Source organism: Oncorhynchus nerka, linkage group LG4, assembly GCF_034236695.1.
Source record: "Oncorhynchus nerka isolate Pitt River linkage group LG4, Oner_Uvic_2.0, whole genome shotgun sequence".
In the NCBI taxonomy this organism is placed as follows: domain Eukaryota; kingdom Metazoa; phylum Chordata; class Actinopteri; order Salmoniformes; family Salmonidae; genus Oncorhynchus; species Oncorhynchus nerka.
Window position 1 is genome coordinate 73585505 of NC_088399.1, and position 17336 is coordinate 73602840.

At 41.6% G+C, this 17336-nt stretch overlaps 2 protein-coding genes across 5 annotated transcripts; one reads left to right on the forward strand and one right to left on the reverse strand.

Moving 5' to 3' along the window:
• Window positions 1–306: 306 nt before the first annotated feature.
• rpa3 (replication protein A3) lies at window positions 307–1578 on the reverse strand. The gene is made up of 4 exons (XM_029658516.2): window positions 1376–1578; window positions 1140–1214; window positions 834–945; window positions 307–538 (listed from the first exon to the last, which is right to left on the reverse strand). Exons 1-4 carry the CDS (start codon window positions 1469–1471, stop codon window positions 456–458), a joined length of 366 nt encoding a protein of 121 aa, XP_029514376.1. The 5' UTR covers window positions 1472–1578; the 3' UTR covers window positions 307–455.
• Window positions 1579–1794: 216 nt separating this feature from the next.
• On the forward strand, window positions 1795–17019 carry LOC115128573 (UBAP1-MVB12-associated (UMA)-domain containing protein 1-like). Of its 4 annotated transcripts, XM_029658512.2 has the most exons (6): window positions 1795–1951; window positions 2132–2160; window positions 2258–2360; window positions 5419–5439; window positions 10839–10924; window positions 12408–17019. In XM_029658512.2, the coding sequence occupies exons 3-6, from the start codon at window positions 2276–2278 to the stop codon at window positions 12711–12713; spliced, it is 498 nt and encodes a 165-aa protein (XP_029514372.1). In that variant the 5' UTR covers window positions 1795–1951; window positions 2132–2160; window positions 2258–2275; the 3' UTR covers window positions 12714–17019. The 4 variants fall into 4 exon arrangements, with proteins under 4 accessions (XP_029514372.1, XP_064873890.1, XP_029514373.1 ...); XM_065017818.1 differs by having other exon boundaries at window positions 1795–2160; XM_029658513.2 differs by lacking the exon at window positions 2132–2160.
• Window positions 17020–17336: the final 317 nt, after the last annotated feature.

The window sequence follows — 17336 nt, forward strand, 5'->3', positions numbered from 1 at the left end:
CGTCACTTTTAGCTGATAAGTGTGTTGCTGAAGCTTATTTTAGTCCCCACCTCACCACTTGGTGGCAGGGTAGAGAAGTGTGGTTACAGCAGTACAGTAGCTTGTGTTGAACATTTGTACCAACAGAGGGTACTATAACACAGCCATTTCAATTCAGATTTGAAATACAGTTTATATCAATTATCCTGAGAAAGTAACTTGGTTGAGATGTCAATAATGCACAGTTCAGTTGATGCTGATAACCTCAAACTCTATCATAGGTTATTTTAGGTTTATTTACAAAGATTGTTATGATGACTAAACACAGACAAGTTAAAGGCTTTTATTTTCAAAAGAAAGAAATAGAATGAAAAACTATACATATCTATTTAGAACTGAGATATATTGAATAAAAAAGGCAACAAGACAATTGAGGTTCACATTGACAATGATCTGAATGAATAAGTGGATAGTGCTCATCCACTGGTGGCTAATTCAAACGGATAGTGCTGGGGGTATTCATGGATGACTTTCAGGGCTTCATTGTACAACTCCAAGTCTGAAAGGAAAAAAAACAAACACAAAAAACAAATATTATATGCACAAACATAGATCTGTAAAAAAAACAAAGAGTCTTGGGGCAACATCATCAACAATAATTCAAATAAGACTACCACTACTGTTTCTCCCAAATCTGTGCTCTCCCTTGAGGTATGCTGCGCTGCCCACATTGGTAAGAGAGCATATTTTTTAAAGATTTTGTTGGAGGAAGTCACTGTGTATAATGATGTAACTTTGCAGAGTGTACCTTTGAGAACACATTCCCTTTTCCACAGGAGAGATGACATACTTACCGAAAGGAATGCCTTGGTCTTCTCTGAGCATGTTGTATGCGGAGGCCATTATTGCCCCTTTGTTGGACACTACACCAACCACCTCCACCACCCCACTCAGCTCCTCATCAAGCTGGGAAAGAGAAACAATGTTACATCAGGCAATGCACTAATAGCCATATGCCTTTGAAACTCAAGTACAATGTTCACTTTCAGTTTTGTGATGCCATGTCATTGTCAGATCGTTTCATTCCTAATTCCTAGAAGATAGCTACTGTTCAGCCAGTCTACTGTAGTTGGCTGGTTAAGTCTTGCAACTGTACTCACCGGGTCGTTAAGTTCCACTGATGCAGACTTCCCTTCTCCATCCGAAAGAGTGAATGATTTTCCAGTTGGATGGACCTGTCATAGACGACAAAATAATGAATTGCGATTTAGTCATAAAAGTAGCGAATTTCATTGCCATTTCTGGCTGTGTACCACCACGACCCTTTCGTCAAGACGGCCATCCAATTTCTAGTGCTGAACTAACGTTAGGCCCAATAACAGCACTAACATATTACCTTCTCAACACGTCCAACGAAGCAAATCGCCCTGCTGATATATTGAGACAGCATAGAATGGTTTATTCTGGGTTTTGGTGACTCGAAAAGTGCCATTTCGATAGATTATGCAGAACACAACCTGAAATTCTAGCTACGATTGAGTAGAACAAGCAGGCGATAGCGCGGGAAATACTTTGTTACAGCGACGTTTCCTCGTTGTTCTATGCTACATTCTTTCCCCGGACAGAAGCTTATGTTAACTATCGTTCCTCATATTAATTTTTAAATGTCACATGCACGGATAATTTCATATAAATAAAACTTCAATCATTTAAAGAGGAGTATAATATATAAACACCAGATTCAAAGCGACAGATTGCGGTACAATCATTATAAAACTGATTAGAATAAAATTGTTCTCAACATTGTTTCTAAACGGACCATTTACAGAACAGGAATGACCGGAAACAGATAAGACAACAGCAACAACACACTGGTCAAGGACTAACTACACGAAATCGCATAGATAATCTAACAACAACAAAAGTGTATGTTACTTTACTCGACTTTTTAACGAAAATAAAGACTGGTAGGGTAAGTCATTTGCTTTGTTTTGACGAAAACCTAGCTAACCAGCTAGCTAACTAGACACTCAAGAACATTTAGCTAGTAGAGCATACGTGACATTTGATACTTCGGAAGTTGAAAGAAATGAAACTGAAAGTCATTCACTTGTATTCAGTTATGATATTGCGATCTGTGATCAACTTTCAGGCATACTCCTAGGTTCTACATACCAAAGGGTAAACACAACATGATTTATTTATGCATTTTCTCATTCCAAGTGCCGTGATGATGTTGCCATATGCTTGCTAACGTTTGTTTTTCTCGCCTTTGCAGACCCAGTAAGAAGTCAGTATGTTCAGTTTTTTCGGAAATCGTAATAAAGACTCTTCCAAGAAGTCATCGTCAGAGGGTGGTACAGATGGGTTCGTGATAATAGGTGAGAAACAAATAATCAAACGTCAACCTGTTGACTTTGTAAGAGTCAGTTATGTGTATTTGCTTGATACTCAAAGTCTAGGTGTTCAACAGAACTTTGACGTTTCAGGTCGTCCTATTGCTCAGTAGACTCTGCTCAGTTCTGAAACGACCACATTTACCAAACATTTAACAAGTTGGGCAGAACACACACACATAAAGTAATGCTGTGATTTGTTATTGAATCCATGAAATGTGTATATTCCACAATGCTCTACTGGTTGAACCATTCTTGTTTCATAATTAAATGACCAGGCCTCTCCTGGTTGCCTATTGATATCACCCAGAACAATGCTGTGGGGGTTGTGTGTCAGAGTTGCACACAATGACATGTTCAGTGCTACTGTATTATAAAATGGAATTTTAAATGTTTCAAAGCACTGTACACATTCAGTCAATAACATCGGTCTATATTTTTAGTTTATCTTGTTATTTAAAAAAAATATATATTAATAATTTTTGTCAACAAGACTAAATCCCGAACCTCTACTTTGTAACACTAGTAAATACTATACGCTTAAAAAGTCCACATGTAGTTTTAAAGCATTGAATGTCTTTCACCACTTCCATGAGGCTGAAATGAACCTGAAATTAAAATAAGGAGTTGCGCAAAAAATATGTTTCCTCGTGCTCATGGGCGTGGTAATAAGTCATAACAACAAATTAGCATATGTTTATCATTAAGTTCAAATGATAATATAGGATTTCTACTTGCTTTATGAAGAAAAATCCTGCCAATTTTAAAGGTCAAAGGCAGAAACAACTTCCGTGGGTACCTTTCAAATTCTAAGTCCAAAATAATAAAAATGTTATTGTTAGTCAGAAATCTCCCTCTTTCCTCTACCAGGAAAGTGCAGTATTATTGGCTCTTTATCCCGTGGCTTTGATTGGGAGCGCTGCTGGTGGACCTGGATTCAAATAGTACTCAAAATAATTTCAAATACTTTAGCTGGGCTTGACTGGCACTATGGAACCAATAAAGTAGTCGCACAAGTGCAAACGCTGTCCATCTGGCACTCCAGACAGGCTAAAACTAACGCCAGAAGTAGTTAAAGTGATTTCAAATAGTATTTGGACCCAGGTATGGCTTTTGATGAAGCAGTAGACACAGATGGTCAGGAGTTGTATGTTTCGCTTGGCAGACAGAAGAGAGCCAGTCTCAGAGCCAGCGTTTCTTCCCAGATAAAGGAGAAAGAGTCTGACTGAGCTCACAGATGTTTTAGTGTAAACCCTATGACTGTGCTCTGTTTAATCACATTCTCTGATTTAAAGATGCCAATGATGAGAGTGTGTGTGTGTGTGTGTGTGTGTGTGTGTGTGTGTGTGTGTGTGTGTGTGTGTGTGTGTGTGTGTGTGTGTGTGTGTGTGTTTTCGTAAGGGAGGGATCAGTCAGATAGCTGATGAAACCAGGGAGTTTAAAAGGCAAATCACCAAAACGAAATTCATAGATTTACTCTGGGTGTAATCAATGTTGTTACAGAGTGCAAATCCAACAATGTAGGACTATGCTTCAGTCAGAGTTGGGGTAGTGGCTTTCAATTTAGGTACAGTTAGGTTAGTTTGTCCCGTTGCATTGAATGAATATTCAAAGATCATTTTCTGTGAGGATTATTTTTTATTTATTTTTTAAATAGTTTTAACTGTATCAAATATAAAGTGTAGCTACTTGTTTCCCTGAAATCTGCCATTACATTTGCCATCTGCACCACAGCCTCTTTCCACTTTTCGAGAATTCCTGGTACTGATGGCTCCAGACCAAAGGGAGCAGATGTTCTTACAAAGCTGATCTGTGGGGCTCAGTCTGTGTCCATATGGCAGGGGGCATATCATGTGCCACTCCACTACCCTTTCACTTCCCCAGCCAGCGGCCTGCCGGGTTGGGTATGTTCGGGCCAGGGCTGGGCTGTGGGAGAGAGCCAGCGGAAAATCCCAGTGGGCAGGGAACTGGGTGGCTGGCAGGCTGATCTTCTGTGGCCCTTCTCGCCTCCATCCACGTTTTAGTTATTCAGACCAAGATAAATCCTCTTAGGGAAAGAGCAAGAAGGAGCAAGGCAGTGCAGTGAAAAAAGTCATATTTTCAATTTTCTCAATGATGTTTCAACACTATAAGATCGAAATAACACTCTGAAATTGTGAAAATTATAATGCCCTTTTAGTGAAAGAACTTTTTTTGTATGTAAAAATATACATATGTGTCAACACACCCACATGATCAGACTGAGCATTTCAATGGCAAAATGAAAATAAATTATAAAAAGAGCTAACTTTTTTTTTTGGGGGGTTATTTTCATTGAATAAACACACAGTAATTATATTAGACACACAGTGACGATATAAAAAGAACATTTATAAAGACTGCATGGGGGCTTTAAGGGAAACCATCTGCAGAGTCCGCCCCTGATGCTAGATGGAGGGATGGCTCACATTTGTCAGGGGGTCATGGAGTCGAATCTCATTTTACCTCAGAAGAATAGCAAATGAGCTATTACAATAACGTCCTTTGACAAGGTTTGTATCCTACATCAGGCAAATCTCTCCCCAGTCTAAGCTGTTAATTTGTAACACCTAATATTTTCTCCTCCATTCTGTCAGATGGAATCCGATAAGAAAGGATTTGTTTTATTATCTCTGAAGTCATCCAAGTCTAGGGCCTTCAGTCCCTCAAAGTGTGTGTGTGTGTGTGTGTGTGTGTGTGTGCACCTGCCTGCAGCTGACACTCTTGAGGAGTGGTGCTGGTTGACTGCTGAAGTCATGAGCAGCTGCCTGTGCCTCTTCTGGGAGCCCATCTCCCTCTCACAGGCTCTTAACCCAGCCGGCAGACAGACAATAGCCTCACTTGTATTTGGATGCCTGTCAGTGTCTACAAGGAGTCTTTTTCACTAACATCGTGTTCAAAGGCCTACACCCCCACACCACATTCATTTTAACATTTGTCCTCATGTTGCTTTTCCTTGTCTGAAGTCTTTATTTATTGTGCCAGGATAGTAGGTCACTCAGTAACAATTGCCACTGTTTTCCAGGGAGTCCTAAAGTCATTGCAGGTAATGCAAGGATGGGTGTGCATGCGTGCATCATGCAAGCGAGTTGTTTTAGTAATCTAAGTGTTTTAGTAATTGGTCACTGGTCATTAACAGAATATTGTGAAAATAAATGTGAGGCTACTAACAGTGTCCAGCATTACTAGAGCTAGTTTGTTCTGCACTGGCAAAGATGTTTACGAGAAGCCTGCTAGCCTGACAAGCTGCATGTCATTGACCATGTCTATGCTCTGAGCAAGTCCCACAACTCCAGCACGAATCATGACATAACGTGATGTCATTGACAAGATCCACACTGCACAGAGCAGGTCGATGCACATGATCCAAGCCAGAACCTTAGGCCTCTCTCCTGACCTGACAATGTTCAGAAAATATTTTATTTTAAACATTAATATATATATATATATATAATAATATGACACACACACACTACCATTCAAAAGTTTGTGGTCACTTTCAATCTTTTCCATGAAAACATACATGAAATGATTTGTAAAATGAATGGAAAATATAGTCAGGGCGTTGACAAGGTAATAAACAATGATTTTTTAATTTAAATAATAATTGTGTCGTTCAAACTTTGCATTCGTCAAAAGAATCCTCCATTTGCAGCAATTACAGCATTGCAGACCTTGGGCATCTAGTTGTCAATCTGTTGAGGTAATCTGAAGAGATTCCACCCCATGCTTCCTGAAGCACCTCCCACAAGTGTGATTGGCTTGATGGAAACTTCTTACGTACCATACGGTCAAGCTATTCCCACAACAGCTCAATAGGGTTGAGATCCGGTGACTGTGCTGGCCACTCCATTATAGACAGAATACCAGCTGACTGCTTCTTCCCTAAATAGCTCTTGCGTAGTTTGGAGCTGTGTTTTGGGTCATTGTCCTGTTGTAGGAGGAAATTGGCTCCAATTAAGTGCCGTCCACAGGGTATGGCATGGCGTTGCAAAATGGAGTGATATCCTTCCTTCTTCAAGATCCCTTTTACCCTGTACAAATCTCCCACTTTACCACCACCAAAGCACCCCCAGACCATCACTTTGCCTCCACCATGCTTGACAGATGGTGTCAAGTACCCCTCCATCATCTTCTTCTTTGTGATCCGAACACCTCAAACTTAGATTCATCTGTCAGTCACTTTTTTCCAATCTTCCTTTGTCCAGTGTCTGTGTTTTGCCCATCTTAATCTTTTCTTTTTATTGGCCAGTCTGAGATGGCTTTTTCTTTGCAACTCTGCCTAGAAGGCCAGCACCCGGAGTCGCCTCTTCACTGTTGACATTGAGACTGGTGTTTTGCGGGTACTATTTAATTAAGCTGCCAATTGAGGACTTGTGAGGCATCTGTTTCTCAAACTAACTAATGTACCTGTCCTCTTGCTCAGTTATTCATCGCGGCCCTCCCACTCCTCTTTCTATTCTGGTTAGAGCCAGTTTGCTCTGTTTTGTGAAGGGAGTCGAACACAGCGTTGTATGAGATCTTCAGTTTCTTGTCTATTTCTCCCATGGAATAGCCTTCATTTCTCAGAACAAGAATAGACTGATGAGTTTCAGAAGAAAGCCCTTTGTTTCTGGCCATTTTGATCCTGTAATCGAACCCACAAATGCTGACGTTCCAGATACTCAACTAGTCTAAAGAAGGCCAGTTTTATTGCTTCTTTATCAGCACAACAGTTTTCAGCTGTAACATAATTGCAAAGTGGTTTCCTAATGATCAATTAACCTTTTAGAATGATAAACTTGGATTAGCTAACACAACGTGCCATTGGAACATAGGAGTGATGGATGCTGATAATGGGCCTCTGTACGCCTATTTACATATTCCATAAAACAATCAGCTGTTTCCACTACAATAGTCATTTACAACATTAACAATGTCTACACTGTATTTCTGATCAATTGGATGTTATTTTAATGGACACTCAAAGGTGCTTTTCTTTCAAAAACATGGACATTTCTAAGTGACCCCAAACTTTTGAACAGTAGTGTACACGTTTGCCAGTCCAGGTTCACTTACAGTTATCCAAACACACAGTCTTTCCATGATGTTGAATGTGAAAACATGCAGCCTTACTATAATGTGAAGTCAAGTACAACTGACCTGACCTGTCCTCTGTATCATCAAGCAGAGGTGTGTGTGTGTGTGTGTGTGTGTGTGTGTGTGTATTCTTGCTTTTGCCTCGTTGTCCCTCTCCTCCTGAAGCATTTAGTGATTGGGAGGTATAAACTCCTGCATGCTATTGAGCAGATGACGGATGCATGCTCTGTGTGTTACTGACTGAGAGAGAACGGGAAGGCGGGGCCTCTGTCTGTCTAACTGACTGAGCCCAGAAACAAGGCCATGCATGTACAATGCTGATGACCCATAACATAGGCTTACTTTACATGGCATTATTTAGATGCCCCTGTTGTCCTAGAGGACTTGCTCTGGAGGTGAACAATACCTACCATGCCAAGAATTTCTTCACAGATGTGGATGGAAATGTGGGCTAAATCTTGTGATGAAATTGTGGGAACTTTTGTACCCGTAGGACTAAAAGGGGCAAATCAACGCTTTAAATACAAGGCATAGAATGAATTAATATTGCATACTTATATGCCTCAAACATGGATGGAAATATGAATATGATAATGGAAAAGTAAGACACTAGACAAAATATTTATTTTAAAAAGATTTTAAAGCTGCAATATGTACAACTTTTTGTGCGACCTGACAAAATTCACATTCACAATGTGAGTTCTAGATCTGTCATTCTCATTGAAAGCAAGTCTAAGAAACTGTAGATCTGTTCTATGTGCAGTATTTCTGTGCTTCCTTTTTTAAGTTTAGTTTTTGTGTCTTTTACATTAGGTTTTGTACACAAGCTTCAAACCGCTAAAAGAAAATACAATATTTTTGGTTATGGAAAATATATTTCACAGCGGTTTAGGTGGTACAATTATTCTCTACACTATACGTGCTTGTTTTGTCACAAACTGAAATTAAGTGAACCATTCTAATTTTAGCTACCAGGAAATGATTTCTGCATAGTGCGTCTTTTTAAATAAAAAATCATCTGAATTTGAGGTTACTGAAGCTGAGAGAAATTTTACTACTAGACTAGAGGAAGCTGATAGATCCCATATTGATCCCGTGCAGAGTAACGCAACGTTTGTTTTTATCATGGGGCTCTGGGCCTCCGTTCCCTTTCATGGAGATAATTTACCCTCTATAGAGAGAGACATTGGGTGACTGGAGACACTGAGCTCAGATCAAAGGAATCTGGTGAGATCAGGGAGGATGACTTCATGCTGCAGAAAGAGTTCAGTCCCAGAGGAAAGGGGAGTGAGGAGTGGAGATGGCAATGGTCACAGAGGAGAAGAAAGAGTTCAGTCCCAGAGGAAAGGGGAGGGAGGAGTGGAGATGGCAATGGTCACAGAGGAGAAGAAAGAGTTCAGTCCCAGAGGAAAGGGGAGTGAGGAGTGGAGATGGCAATGGTCACAGAGGAGAAGAAAGAGTTCAGTCCCAGAGGAAAGGGGAGTGAGGAGTGGAGATGGCAATGGTCACAGAGGAGAAGAAAGAGTTCAGTCCCAGAGGAAAGGGGAGTGAGGAGTGGAGATGGCAACGGTCACAGAGGAGAAGAAAGAGTTCAGTCCCAGAGGAAAGGGGAGTGAGGAGTGGAGATGGCAATGGTCACATAGGAGAAGATAGAGGGAGAAGAGGAGACGACAATGTGCAGTTAATTAGTCTAGTTCAGTGGTTCTTAACCTGGGTTCGATCGAACCCCAGGGGTTCGGTGAGTCAGTCTCAGGGGTTCGGCGGAGGTCAAGACACACATCCGATTCATATGATTCGTGATGACACGCTCCGCTTGGCCATCATTGGCTGCAGGTGATCACGCTACATCGCTTGGCCTATCTGTGCTGCAGGGAATTTGGTACGCTTAGTAGTCGACTTGTGACTGTCGTGATGGTACGTCTTGTGATTTCTTTCTTAATATTTTAATCCCTTCATACTTACTATGTTGTGTCAACAAATGGTAACGTACCCTGTTATTGCTAAGAAAGCTCTGGAGATTTTCATACCGTTTGTTACAACATATCTTTGCGAGCAATCCTTTTCGAGGATGCTGGACATAAAAACGAAGAAAAGGAACAGACTTTGTTGCGAAAATGACATGAGAGTGGCACTTGCCAAGGTGAAGCCGCGCATTTCTGAATAGTCTCTGAAAGGCAACAGCAGAAGTCACACAGATTTGCAGTAAATATTCATTATTATGTTTTTGTGTGAAAATCATGTTTTGATGATTTTGTTCTTTGAACACAGTGATGTTGACGCACGGTTCATTTTGTGCACCAGCCAAATATATACCTATGTTTGGAATTTGAAAAAATTATTTTATTTTTCCAATTAAGAAGGGTTCGGTGAATGTGCATATGAAACTGGTGGGGTTCAGTACCTCCAACAAGGTTAAGAACCACTGGTCTAGTTACTAAGGCCCAGTCGTTCTCCCCCAGATGACATGATGCAAGAGGAATGGGTTTGGGAACACAGGCTAGGTTACACCAGAGAGAGGAATGGGGTTGGGAACACAGGCTAGGCTACACCAGAGAGAGGAATGGGGTTGGGAACACAGGCTAGGTTACACCAGAGAGGGGAATGGGGTTGGGAACACAGGCTATTACACCAGAGAGAGGAATGGGGTTGGGAACACAGGCTAGGCTACACCAGAGAGAGGAATGGGGTTGGGAACACAGGCTAGGCTACACCAGAGAGAGGAATGGGGTTGGGAACACAGGCTAGGCTACACCAGAGAGGGGAATGGGGTTGGGGACACAGGCTAGGCTACACCAGAGAGGGGAATGGGGTTGGGAACACAGGCTATTACACCAGAGAGAGGAATGGGGTTGGGAACACAGGCTATTACACCAGAGAGAGGAATGGGGTTGGGAACACAGGCTAGGCTACACCAGAGAGGGGAATGGGGTTGGGAACACAGGCTAGGCTACACCAGAGAGAGGAATGGGGTTGGGAACACAGGCTATTATACCAGAGAGAGGAATGGGGTTGAAAACACAGGCTATTACACCAGAGAGAGCTGCAGACATGCTCTGATCCACATAGTGCTCTGTGGAACAGTATTACTGTGTTACTTTTTTAATGCTGTGTAATCCATTAATGTGATCAGAATGCCACTCCGCTCGTTAAACCACGTCTAATCACCCAATTGACCTGCTTTCCCAGAAGACGGAAAAAATAACCCAAAGAGGCTAATGACTTCTGTTCTGAAGAACACAGGGCAAGTAGGCCATTGTAGATGGGGCTAGTAGTGGGTCTCGTGCACATGTATGTTGATGAAGAATCCAGGCCTCGGCCCGTGGTATATAATGACAGAATATCTTTCTTTTTTGTTTTCCTCTCCAGGAGAAACTGTGGAAGAACAGAGGAAGACGACCCAGAACGCGAACATCGGCAAACCATCATGTAACGTTATTGTGCAACCATCAAAGGTGATTGTCTTTTATAACCAGGGGGCAGCGCTATGCAGAACATGCAGTATAACACTCTTTATGGGCTCTGGTCTAAACTAGAACGCTATGTAGGAGAAAGGCCAATGTAGTGTCATTTAGGACCCAACCTGGGCGATGTTACTCAAAACTGCCAAGTGGTTTGTCCCGTAAATGCTGTCCTCAGTACCAGGAAACACAACTGTTGTAGACTTAAACAGACAGCAGTGAGACTGACTGGCTTATCCTGCCTTCATATAGTCTGCCTACAGTCTGTTGCTGCTGTGTTGGGGACAGATGCTGAGTGGCATGGGTGTGATCCTGCACACACACACACAGAGACTTGAGGACCATCACATGCCACTACCATTCAGCACGCTCCATGCCTGCTACACTGGGTCTGGACTGCAGTCTGGACATATGGTGGCTGTAGAGAAGCTCTATGGTGTTGCTGCTAGTTCTCTGTTTGATCTGGTTGGTCCTTGAAGTCTCCTGTGGTCATTATTATGGGTTTAATCAAGGCGTGTGTGTGTGTGTGTGTGTGTGTGTGTGTGTGTGTGTGTGTGTGTGTGTGTGTGTGTGTGTGTGTGTGTGTGTGTGTGTGTGTGTGTGTGTGTGTGTGTGTTGAAGCGTAAGCTGCATATGGTGACATGGCACTGCTGCTTGGCTCCCATTCAATGTGTTATCTACAGTGCTTTGCCTCCATGTTGCGCACCCTTCACCTACATGATGTACAAACTCCTACCTCCACCAATATAAACCTGTCCAGCTTCACACACTCTCCTGTGTTATGGGCAATATATGGAGGGCCGGATGGCAGGACCACTACCTACAGTGTTCTGTATTGGTTATTACAGAGGTAATTAGTGGTTAAGATGTAATGTTACTTTATATGTGAAGTGCTAGAAGTCATGAAAAAGCAAAGCACCACACACTGCTTGCTGATCATGCTCCCAAGTGAGTCCTCGTCACCACCGTGTTTGAGAGAACCAACACTCAGACTCTTTTAAAGACGTTTCCGTGGTTACGTCCCAACCGAATGCTCTCTTAATTGAAGAGGAATAAGCCATTTCCTGTAACATCTTCTCTGCATTTAGACTTTTATTCCAAGGCCCGAAGCACTGCTTAAGTCTCCAATCTAGCACTTTATGTGTACACCAAATCCTTTTGAATCAAATAAGTCAATTGAAGAGTACAAATAGTAGGCCGATTTTAATATCATGGTAGACAGGCAAGAATAATTGTATTGTGTGACGCTTGCTTGTGTTTAGTAGTACACTTACTGGTACACTAGTTGAGTTGCTAAGGTTACGGTTTGGGAAAGCACCCATGGATGTGGCCGAGTTCTGAAACCTCATCGGCATCAATCTGTTTTCATGTCTGACAAAAGTTAGCCACGTTAAGTGTTCCTTTTTCATTGTGTAGCCTACACTTGTTTCTAAATGCAATGTCTGAAGGTGGATGTTTTCTCACCTCTTCTCCTTAGTCCTCCAGTACCACACCTACCCAGGCCCACCACTCTCCAGCCCCTGCTCCACCTTCAGCGATCGCCCCATCACCAGGACCTATGTGGAAGCCCCCCGCGCCCATAGTGGAGGCAGCACTGTCTCTCCCAGAGCTACTAGGAGATGTCCCATTCACCCTGGCCCCCCATGTTTTGGCCATGCAGACAGGGGGTCCTGGGTTCCCCCTCTTCACTGAGATGCTGATGTCGCCCCAAGACATCAACCATAACCTGGCCTCCTTCACCTACGACTTCACCCTGGAGAACTCTGTGCTCTGTGACCATTGACCTGTAGATAGTCTACTTGCTGACTGACCGCTGACCTTTTGATCTGTCAACCTCCCCTCCAATACCAGCCCTACGTCAACCCTGGGTCGTGTTCATTGGGCAGCAAACAGATGAAAACGTACTGAAACAAGACGTGACTACCTGGGCTTGTCCAATAAGAAAGGCACATGTTTGTTTTCCTTTCCAAAGTGTTTAGCTACGTTTGCCCTACTGAACACTACCCTGGACTGTCTTGGCTCGTTACCATTCAGGTTTAGTTTCAGTTCTATAGGCTCTGTCTGAGAATGGTAGTACTATAATTAATGGTGAACCTGGTTATTGTGATGATCAGAGTTAGAAAACAGGTGTGAGTCAGTTGGGGTCAGAACTACACCTGCCGGCAGTGATGTAGGTTACACACAGTATGTAGGTAGATGGGTTCGCAGAGTTCCACCATTAAGATTGTAGACTACTAGTTCAAGGCGAATCACTTTCTGATGCGCCTGTGATAGTAGTGCTGGTTCACTGTTTTCAGAACGGTGTGTATCAGAAGAGCGCTAGCTTCATGTCTGACTGGCATGCTTCATCATAGCTTTGTGTTTCATTTGAACAGTGTCTGGGTCTGTAGATTCACCTGTTGTTGCTGTTAGTTTAGAAGTCGCTGATTGACCTTTGGGTTTGCACTAATGTACGCATGAGACAGATTTCAGATAGTTTTCAAATCTTATAAAGGAAATGACACGTATTCTTTATTTGGTTACGATGTTTTCTCTCTGCTGTCCTCACTTTTGCTCATGAAGTTAAGAACGCTTTAACAAAACATTTGGAAAAAGCGTCTGTGTAGCATAAGCATTTCTATAGAGGAACTATGTAGCTTTTTGATCTATTTTGATCTATTTGATCTAATGTAAGAATATATATCCCCTATTTTTCAACATGTATTATCAGGACTCACTCGATATGGTGACTCTTATGTGGCCTTTCTCTCTTGGTCATCATCAGCATGGCTCTAATGTGTTGTAACTTCCCAAACGTTGTATTTATTGTTATTTATTCTGAACCAACCAAGTTTCCCCCAGTCTTCATGGCACAGTTTAGATTTGACAGTGTTTCAAGGTATCCTGTCACATATACTGCATTCATTGCACACTGGCGAACAAATGATCTTGTGAAAACACATATGTTCAGTTACCTCTGACTGCTGTACAAATGTGAGGGGGCAAGAAAATACCAATTATATATAGTTAAAATACGTTTTAGGACTATTATTTGAAGTAAACTCCTTATGAGTTAACTCCCTAAGACAACCACTCAAGAACCTGAAAAGATGGCTCATAAGTTGCTGTTATTTTCAGTGCCATGTTGTGGTATTCCACATCAGGTGAAATCATCCATAGAGGCTGCATTTACACACACAGACAAATTATTCTTTTTTTGATCAGTTCTTTTGACAATAATTGTGCAAGAAAATCTGAATTGGGCTGCATGTGTAATCGCAACCTTACTACTGAATACATGATGAAATATTTTGGATTTACCCTGTCAGGACAATCCTTTGCTGTGCATACCTGGAAACCAAGTGTATTTATATCTGTCTGTGTTAAACGATACTGTGGATTTCCCCAGGCCTCTTCCTCTCTTTGTAATTCAATCAATGACCTAACATAGCATTTTTTTTTTTTTTTTTTTGATTCACTGGCGTGGAAGGCTACAGTTGTTTGCTTTGTATTTTGGGGTGTATTTGAGTTTGAGTAACTTAGTTTATTTGGTTTACTTGGATGTGTTTTGGGGGTTTAGTTACGGTGTGGTTAATTTGTGGTTGTTGTGCATGTTTGCTATTAACAATAGATTGTTTTCATTTGTCTTGTCATTTTTAACTGAGGGGGTTTCTCTAAAGATGGTTGACCTGTAAAATCGTGAGTACTGTGTTTTTATTAGTAGTAGCTGGTACATAGGAATTACAGTGCATTCGGAAAGTATTCAGACTCCTTGACCTTTTCCACATTTTGTTACGTTACATCCTTGTTCTAAAAGTAATTAAATAGTTTTTTCCCCCTCAATCTACACACAATACCCCATAATGAAAAACTGACATCACATTTACATACGTCTTCAGACCCTTTACTCAGTACTTTGTCGAAGCACCTTTGGCGGTGATTACAGCTACAAGTCTTCTTGGTTATGATGCTACAAGCTTGGCACACCTGTATTTGGGGAGTTTCTCCCATTCTTCTCTGCAGACCCTCTCAAGCTCTGTCAGGTTGGATGGGGAGCATCACTGCACAGATATTTTCAGGTCTCCTGAGATGCTCGATCAGGTTCAAGTCTGGGCTTTGGCTGGGCCACTCATGGACATTCAAAGACTTATCCCGAAGCCACTCCTGCGTTGTCTTGGCTGAGTGCTTAGGGTCGTTGTCCTGTTGGAACGTGAACCTTCGCCCCAGTCTGAGGTCCTGAGAACTCTGTGGCAGGTTTGCATGAAGGATCTCTCTGTACTTTGCTCTGTTCATCTTTCTCTCGAGCCTAACTAGTCTCCCAGTCCCTCCAGCTGAAAAACATCCCCACAGCATGATGCTGCCACCACTATGCTTCACTTTGGGATGGTTCCAAGTTTCTTCCAGACGTGACACTTGGCATTCAGGCAAAAGAGTTGGTTTCATCAGACCAGATAATCTTGTTTTTCATGGTCTGAGAGTCCTTTAGGTGCCTTTTTGCAAACTCCAAGCAGGCTGTTATGTGCCTTTTTACTGAGGATTGGCTTCCTTTTGGCCACTCTACTATAAATGCCTGATTGGCGGAGTGCTGCAGAGATGGTTGTCCTTCTGGAAGGTTCTCCCATCTCCACAGAGGAATTCTGGAGCTCTGTCAGAGTGAAAATCCTTTAGTCACCTCCCTGACTAAAGCCCTTATCCCCCGATTGCTCAGTTTGGCCAGGTGGTCAGCTCTAGGAAGAGTCTCTTGGTTAATTCCAAACTTCTTCCATTTAAGAAGGATATGGAGGCCACTGTGTTCTTGGGGATTTTCAATGCTGCAGACATTTTTTGGTACCCTTCTGCAGATCTGTGCCTCAACACAATAATGTCTCCGAGTTCTACAGACAATTCCTTCGACCTCATGGCTTGGTTTTTGCTCTGACATGCACTGTCAACTGTGGGACCTCATATAGGTGTGTGCCTTTCCAAATAATGTCCAATCAATTGAATTTACTCCAATCAAGTTGTAGAAACAGCTCAAGGATGATAAAAGGAAACGGGATGCACCAGAGCTCAATTTCAAATCTCATAGCAAAGCGTCTGAATACTTTTGTAAATAAGGTATTTCTGTTTTTAAGTTTTTGTAAATTTGCAAAAATGTCTAAACCTGTTTTGCTTTGACATGATTGTGTGTAGATTGATGAGGGAAAAAATGCATTTAATCCATTTTAGAATAAGGCTGTAAGTAAATGTGAAGGGGTCTGAATACTTTCAGAATGCACTATACGTCATATTGGGTTAGAGGATATGTTTTACATGCTATCTTCCCTATCTGCCCTACTTACCTGCTTCTGTTTTCATACCTGACCATCAGCCAAGTATTTGCACGTTATCCTGATATTATGTACTCCGTGTTGGGGAAGCTCCTTTGAACAGATCACGCTGTAGTCAGATATTAAACTAATATGAAATGTATCCAATTAATCACAACAAAATTCAAGTGAGAATTTGGGCGGTCTGATGCTGAAAAAGAAAGATGATTGCCTATTTCACCCATATTTTATTTTTGGAAAAGAGTAGTAGAATGTAGTTAGCCACACCATTAAATGGCAAAAAAATAATTCCCTACTGAAAACACTACCTTGATTTCAATTTAGTTCAACTACCACCAAGCTACTGCAAAAGTGTTGTTAAATCACTAGTTGAACTACATGTACAGTACTTCACTACTCCCCAACACTGCAAGTACTGTAACTTCAAATTGATATTAAGAGTTATGGAGGATGTTACATGCAATAGTACATCTGGTTAACCTCTGAACATGCAGTTGTGCGTCCTTTGAAAATGTGCCTACCTCTGAAGAAGTTTGAATGCCACTTTAAAAAGCAAACCATTTTACCTTGTGATAAATCTGCCAAGTTTACACCCCCTTATTCTGAACCCTGTCTTCAGCTTTACTTCCTTTTCAGTCCTTGTCCAATGCCTTTTATTTTGGTTCTGTATCCTCTTTGTGTTTTAATTGTATATGCATTTGATTTGTGAATCAGCTATACATAATCTTATGTTTGAATGTGGGTGAAAGAACTTGATCAAATTTGTACAAAAGCAGACTATTAAAAACGATGTCAACTATTGTGATGATTCTTGTCTTGTTGGTAGGGAAAATACATATGGTGCAAGTTTAGCACTTTGTAAATCTGTAATAAATGTGTTTGAACAGCAATATGTGGCTTTTTAGGAAGGGTCTAGATACAATAGTTTAGTCTTTAAACTGTGCAGTGGTTGTTTAAATTTACTCAAACTTGTCAATGCCATGACGATGACTGGTCTAAAGCCGCTTGGGGAAAAATCGATTTGATTGGTCATTCAACTCGGGAACTCTGCGTCTTTCTAGAGTTCCGACTTTCTGACTTAAAGATCACCGACGTCATGATTTGACATATTTTTCCGA

What these genes read in the sequence shown, in the direction of transcription:
- LOC115128573 (XM_065017818.1), top strand. Translation starts at nt 2,276, where the DNA reads ATGTTCAGTTTTTTCGGAAATCGTAATAAAGACTCTTCCAAGAAGTCA. An exon ending in AGATGGGTTCGTGATAATAG is followed by an intron (nt 2,361 to 5,418) that starts GTGAGAAACAAA and finishes ACTGTTTTCCAG; the next exon opens with GGAGTCCTAAAGTCATTGCA. An exon ending in GAGTCCTAAAGTCATTGCAG is followed by an intron (nt 5,440 to 10,838) that starts GTAATGCAAGGA and finishes TTTCCTCTCCAG; the next exon opens with GAGAAACTGTGGAAGAACAG.
- rpa3 (XM_029658516.2), bottom strand. Translation starts at nt 1,471, where the DNA reads ATGGCACTTTTCGAGTCACCAAAACCCAGAATAAACCATTCTATGCTG. An exon ending in CAGTGGAACTTAACGACCCG is followed by an intron (nt 946 to 1,139) that starts GTGAGTACAGTT and finishes TCTCTTTCCCAG; the next exon opens with CTTGATGAGGAGCTGAGTGG. An exon ending in AGACCAAGGCATTCCTTTCG is followed by an intron (nt 539 to 833) that starts GTAAGTATGTCA and finishes TTTTCCTTTCAG; the next exon opens with ACTTGGAGTTGTACAATGAA.